The sequence below is a fragment of the Bison bison genome, unplaced genomic scaffold (genome assembly GCF_000754665.1).
Source record: "Bison bison bison isolate TAMUID 2011002044 unplaced genomic scaffold, Bison_UMD1.0 scf7180017864531, whole genome shotgun sequence".
In the NCBI taxonomy this organism is placed as follows: Eukaryota; Metazoa; Chordata; class Mammalia; order Artiodactyla; family Bovidae; genus Bison; species Bison bison.
In genome coordinates this window covers 5,531,954-5,539,113 of record NW_011495081.1, presented here as the reverse complement: position 1 = coordinate 5,539,113, position 7,160 = coordinate 5,531,954, and the positions used below count along the sequence as shown (strand labels likewise).

Below are 7,160 nucleotides of genomic sequence, written 5' to 3'. Positions count from 1 at the left end.
AAATCAGAGACGTTACTTTGCCAACAAAGGTCCGTCTAGTCAAAGCTATGGTTTTTCCAGTAGTCATGTATGGATGTGAGAGTTGGACCATAAAGAACGCTGCTGTTGCTAAGTCGCTTCAGTCATGTCCGACTCTGTGCTACCCCACAGACGGCAGCCCACCAGGCTCCCCCGTCCCTGGGATTCTCCAGGCAAGAACACTGGAGTGGGCTGCCATTTCCTTCTCCAATGCATGAAAGTGAAAAGTGAATGTGAAGTCGCTCAGTCGTGTCCGACTCTTAGCGACCCCATGGATTGCAGCCTAACAGGCTCCTCCATCTATAGGATTTTCTAAGCAAGAGTACTGGAGTGGGGTGCCATTGCCTTCAAGGAACTAATTCTTGATTCACACAACAATATGGATGAATCTCAAAACAATTATATTGAGGAGAAGAAACAAACCCATTAAGGGTATGTATTGTTTGATTGCCTTTGCATAAAATTTTAGAGAGTCCTAACTAATCTAGATGCAGATGGTGACTGTAGCCATGAAGACAGTATATTAAAAAGCAGAGACGTTACTTTGCCAACAAAGGTCCGTCTAGTCAAAGCTACGGTTTTTCCAGTAGTCATGTATGGATGTGAGGGTTGGATCATAAAGAAGATTGAGGCTGAAGAATTGATGCTTTTTAACTGTGGTGTTAGAGAAGTCTCCTGGGAGTCCCTTGGACTGCAAAGAGGTCAAACCAGTCAATCCTAAAGGAAATCAGTCCTGAATATTCATTGAAAGGACTGATGCTGAAGCTGAAGCTCCAATACTTTGGCCACCTGATGTGAAGAGCCGACTCATTAGAAAAGACCCTGATGCTGGGAAAGATTGAAGGCAGGAGGAGAAGGGGATGATGGATGATGAGATGGTTGCATGGCATCACTGACTCAATGAACATGAGTTTGAGCAAGCTCCAGGAGTTGGTGAAGGACAGGGAAGTCTGGCATGCTGCAATCTGTGGGGTTGCAGAGTCAGACATAATTGAGCTACTGAACAACGACAACTAATCTAGGAAGATCAGTGTTTGCCTGGAGATAGGAAGGTAGGAAGGGACAGGAGGGCATGATTACAAAAGAGAAAACAGAAACTTTGGGGGTGGTTTTTTGGGGGTGAGAGCTCTGGATATATCTTCATTATCTTGGTGGTTGTGATACTTTAAAATGTGTACACATGTTTCAAAACTTAGCAAATTTTTTGCTTTAAATATGTGCCTGTCAGTTGTATAATGTTTTATAATACTTTCAGTTATTTCCCACTAAAGTTGTTTTTAGTAATTACAAAAAGAGAAAAAAAAAACAAAAAACCTAAGGAAAAACCCAAAAGATAAAATGATGAGTAGGGAATGACTAAGCGGTTATTTTAGAAGGAAATGGTGAAGGAAAACCAGTCAGTGTGATCCGTGGTCAAGGTAAAAATGGCAGATTGTGGAAAGGTTATATGCAGCTTGATGAGCATGCTCTTCATGCCCAGGGCTCTCCCTGGACTCACTGCGTACTGAAGCTGGTGCTGATCTGGTCTTAGGGCCCTGAGATGACTTCCTACTCTGGCCAGGATTATTGTGGAATTGGGTGGGATTAAAGCTTAAACTCAATGTCCTTATTGCCTATAGAGAAGAGAACTTGGGAATGGAAAAAGATGATAATTAAAAACAAAATATAACTGTTGTAAGTTTAACTTGAAACATCTGTATTTATAAGAAAAGATTTGGTTTAATTTAGAAAGGAAGGAAAGAGATCAAGGAAGAGAAGGAGGAGTTTAGGATGGGCAGGAGAAAAAGGAGGTCCTCTATACAGATGAGGATTTTTGCCTTTGTATTGATGCAGCTTGCCTTTGAGAAACAAAATCTATTGTCAGGCTATATTTTGTAAGGACCAGGATTTTTAGAACTCACTCACCTCTGGATAAGTTTATCTTTTCCAGAGTATCTGAAATGCTTGTGTTTTATTTCTTTAAAAATACAACCATATTTCATTATATAACAATAAATATCCTCATGTGGCAGCAACTATTAGCAGTAAAAATTTTTCCTCTTCTCCTAAGTAGTATTGATACCATGTGATTTTAGCAAAGCTGTAAATTAAGACATTGCCTTTTATATGCTAAAAATAATAGAACTAGCACTTAAGATAGCAACCTGACAACTCACAAAGAATATGATAAGCATATCATGCCTCATTAGTTCAGTTATGTCTCATTTGGCGTCACTCATCTTATTCTTAATCAATATTGTAAGTGCTTGCACTTGTTTGTCTTTTAATAATTGTCTGTGATGTGTATGAGACCTTGAGGGGATGAAAGACAAACCAACAATGTCATTATCAATTGATCTCAAAACCATAAAAATCATAAACCAAAAAATAAAAAAATGCTTCTTTCTAAAAGATATTTGGGGCATCAATTAGACAAACCAATTGAATCAAAGATCTTTTTTTTAAAAACACCATCATTTAATGTGGATTTTGCTTCAGTTTTTAAAGAACATGGATTATAGGATCTGGCCTGTACTGTTAAATTCATAAACTTAAAGCAATATGCACACATAGATACAGACACATATACACACATCCATTTACACACAGAGGTTAGATTATGGACAGTAAAAACTGGGGACCTATGGATTTTGTTTGATTTGGACATTATTATAGTATTTGTAATTAGTTATTCGCTTATAGGGAGAAGGCAATGGCACCCCACTCCAGTACTCTTGCCTAGAAAACCCCATGGACGGAGGAGCCTGGTGGGCTGCAGTCCATGGGGTCACTAAGAGTCGGACACGGCTGAGTGACTTCACTTTCACTTTTCATTTTCATGCATTGGAGAAGGAAATGGCAACCCACTCCAGTGTTCTTGCCTGGAGAATCCCAGGGATGGGGGAGCCTGGTGGGCTGCCATCTATGGGGTCACACAGAGTTGGACACGACTGAAGCGACTTAGCAGCAGCAGCAACAGCATTAGCTTATAGAAATAGGGAGATTTCATGCAAAAAATTACTGGCATTTATTGAAAAAATCAGAATGGGCAACACTGAACTTTCATCCTCTCACGACACCATTATTCCCCCTCTGGATGGCACATATACCCTCCAGTTTGCTGTGTTCTTCACAGTTCCCAGTGGCAGCCCTCACATTAGTTCCAGCCAGCTTCATTTATTTCTGTTACCAGTCTTTAATTATCAGAACCCTTCATATTCCTTACATCTCTGCTTTCCTCTCATATTCTAATTTCATTTTCTTTTAATACTGTCTTGTTCTTCTTTACCTAAATTTGACATTTAAGGCTCAACCTTGCCTACTCTTTCTAACCCATACCCCATTTATTTAATCACCAAATCTATAATACTTCAAGTACGTGGTCCTTTCTTTCCTTGGCTGTCATCACTCTAATTCAGTGTTTTCCAAAGTCTGCTCCATAAACCACACACATCCAAATTCCCCAGAATTCTTGTGATTGGAATCATTTGTGATACCTAGTAATGTATATTTCTGGGAGTCCAGACCTTAAGAATCAAAATCTCTGAGGATAGGGGCCTGGAGACCTACATTATTAATAAGCACCCATCCCAACATGCCCAGAAATTTTTCACGTTTTCTTATATAATGTGGGTGTAGGTGAAAGGCTAACATGCGCTGAACCATTACGTACCTTTACATGCTCTGCCCAGATCATATAGTTCCTTGCTTTAGAACAGAGCATTACCTGACACCTCTTATTCTCAACCATTGATGCTTCTGTCAAAACTCTGAGGCAGTAGGAAAAGTCTTGTTTAACATCCCATTACACTTAATTTAATTCATTTGTCCTATCTTCGTAAGGTTTCTAAATATTAATGAATATGTGATGAGTTAATTTAGGCATGATTAGCTTCATCACATCTTAGTTTTTCTTTCTTACTCAGACTTAGCTCAGAAAATCTGATGTTCCTTAATAAAATTTCCTAATTGTTTGAGAAATAGGTGCCTGAGGTTCCTAATTTTCCACAGTATCTTTTTTTTCTTCTCATCCTCTGAATCCTTTTATTTAATTAAGCCCCCTTCTTTCTGTCTCACAGAGGATCATTTTTGGGGATGGAAATTCCTATAATATTTCTATTGACTCTATTTATTCTCTAGACTCTTAATCACTGTTGCCATTGGTTATACACACACGTGCACACACACATACACACTCATTCGCACACCCCCACAGAACTTTGGGTACTAAAGCAATTAGTTGTCTTAGGAAAGGCTTAACTGCAGAGGTAGCAGTGATGGTAGTAGCATGGGAAAATCCTTACAATGTCCAGTCCTTCTGCCAGACTGTGGAAATGATATTTCTACTTGAAACCTACAAACGTGTTAATGTGGAGAAAAGTCATCAATCTCTAAATTACATTTTCATTACAGACATAAAGGAGATGATTCTCAGAAGTGGGTGTTTGGAACTGATGGTTGTATTTATTCTAAGGTAAGGACTATAAACCAAAGCTTTATTCCAAAATTTTTTTCTTTTTTTTTATATTCTTATAAAATGCACTGTTAGTTATTAAGAGCAAGAAACGCTTTTTTTGAACAAATGATTTCACTCTGTTTCTAGAAATTTAAAATTTAACTCAGTTTGACTTGACACTTTCCTCTGAAGTTTTTCTTGACTTAAAACAAGTTTTCCAAAGCCAAATATAATTTTCTTCAATTCATGGCTGTGCTACAACCTAGAATTTGGGGGCGTCAGTTTCCTTCTATTTTTGAAATACATGTATTACTTTTTAAAATTGACCTATAATAGATGTATAACATTGTGTAAGTTCAAGGTGTACAATGCATTAATTTGTTCCATTATATATTGAAATATGATTACCTCATAGCTAACTCCAGACATACAGCACTGTGTAAGTTTAAGGTATAGAGCATACTGATTTGACTTATGTACATCATGAAATGATTACTGCAATAAGTTTAGTAAACATCCATCATCTCATACAGATAAAAAATAAAAGAAAAAAAAACTTTTCCTTGTGATGAGAAATTTTAGGATCCATACTGTTAGCAAGTTTTATATAGAACAAGCAGTAGCATTAAGTATATTCATCATGAAGTGAAAGTGAAAGTTGCTCAGTCTTGTTTGACTCTTTGTGACCCCATGGACTAAAGTCCTTGGGATTCTCCAGGCCAGAATACTGAAGTGGGTAGTCATTGCCTTCTCCAGGGGATCTTCCCAACCCAGGGATTGAACCCAGGTCTCCCTCATTGCAGGCAGATTCTTTATCAGCTGAGCCACCAGGGAAGCCCAAGAGTACTGGCATGGGTAGCCTATTCCTTCTCCAGCGGATCTTCCTGACCGAGGAATTGGACCAGGGTCTCCTGAATTGCAGGTGGATTCTATACCAGCTGAGTTACCAGGGAAGCCCTTATTTTGTGCATTAAATCCCTAGTATTTATCTTATAACTGAAAGTTTGTACCTCTCCCCACTTCTTACTTCTGGTAACTGCAAGTGTGATCTTTTATTCTATGAGTTGTTTGTTTTTGAAGTTTAATTGACTACAACAGTGTGTTAGTTCCAGATGCATGACATAGTGATTTGATATTTCTATACATTACAAAATGATCACCACAATAAGTCTAGTAACCATCTGTCACTATACAAAGATATAATATTACTATTGATCGCATTCCTCACACTGTACATTTCATTCCCATAACTTATTTTGTAATTGGAAATTTGTATCTCTTACTCTCCCTCACTTGCTTCACTCATCCTCCCCAACCCTCCCCTCTGGCAATCACTTACTCTCTGTATCTATGACTCTGTTTATGCTTTGTTATGCTTCTTCAGGCTTTCCTGGTGGCTCAGATGGTAAAAAATCCACCTGCAATGAGCGAGACCTGGGTTCGATCCCTGGGTTGAGAAGATCCCCTGGAGGAGGTCATGGCTACCCATTCCAGTCTTCTTGCCTAGAGAATCCCCATGGACAGAGGAGCCTGGCTGGCTACAGTCCATGGGGTCAAGAAGAGTTAGACATGACTGAACAAATAAGCACATACACACACACATGTTTGTTCACTGGTTTTGTTTTATAGATAACACATATTAGTGAAAATATGTGATATTTGTCTTTCTCTGTCTAAATTGTTTCACTTAGCATAATACCCTCAAGGTTCTTCCATGTTGTCACAAATGGCAGCATTTCCTTCTTTTTATGGCTGAGTAATATTCCATTGCATACATATACATATATATGTATGTGAATAAATATATATGCCAGGAAAAACAAAATATTGTGTTAGAAGTCAGGAGAGTGGACATAGCTGAAGAATGTTAGGGACTGAAAGGGGCTGTGAGCACTTAGGTGTGTTGCTGTTCCCTTTCTTGACCTGGTTGTTTGGTTAAACAGGTATTCACTATGTGCAAATGGATTGAATGTACACTTATGATCTTTGTATTCTTCTGTATGTGTATTGTATTTATAATTACAATGCTGTACACCTGAAGTTAATGTAATATTGTAAGTCAACTATGCTTCAATTTTAAACAGTTTACTTTAGTAAAATGAGATTTGCCTTGAGTTCTCAAGATTTCCTTCCTGGTTCTGTGATTCCAAGTCTAAATAGAATGTTAATCATCAAGATTTAAGAGAGGCAAAATTAATCACATGGTATCTGTTAGTGTTTGCCTCAGAAACCCACCATCAGGATTTCAGAAATGCCAAGAATCAAACTGAAAATACATAGTATATTATTTTTACAGTAGTACTATAAAAAGTACCAGCAACTGGGTGGCTTAAAATAGCATAATTTTTTTTTTCTCACAGTTCTGGAGGCTAAAAGTCTGAAATCAAGCTGTTTGGCAACCTTGTGCTCCATCTAAATCCCCTAGGGAAAGATCCTTCCTTGTCTCTTCCATCTTTGGGTAGTTCCAGACATTTCTTGATTTGTGGCAGTTTAACTCCAGTCTCTGCCTCCATCTGTACATGGCCATCTCCCTCCATGTCTGAGTCTTCACATGGCATTGAATTCTGTGTGTGTCTGTATTCAAATTTCTCTCTTCTAATAAAGACACAAGTCGTTTTAGATTAGCACCCATACCAATGACCTGATATTAATTTGTTTACATCTGTCACGGCTACAGGTACCAAGGGTTAGGACTTCAACACACTTT

At 38.2% G+C, this 7,160-nt stretch overlaps 1 protein-coding gene across 1 annotated transcript in view; it reads left to right on the top strand.

The window, feature by feature from the left end:
• The window catches only part of DCDC5 (doublecortin domain containing 5), a 405,912-nt gene that overhangs the window by 211,213 nt on the left and 187,539 nt on the right, over positions 1-7,160 (top strand). The window contains exon 12 of the mRNA XM_010831800.1: positions 4,411-4,471. Within this exon, the coding sequence (XP_010830102.1) occupies positions 4,411-4,471 (61 nt within the window). The remainder of the gene's footprint in view (positions 1-4,410; positions 4,472-7,160) is intronic.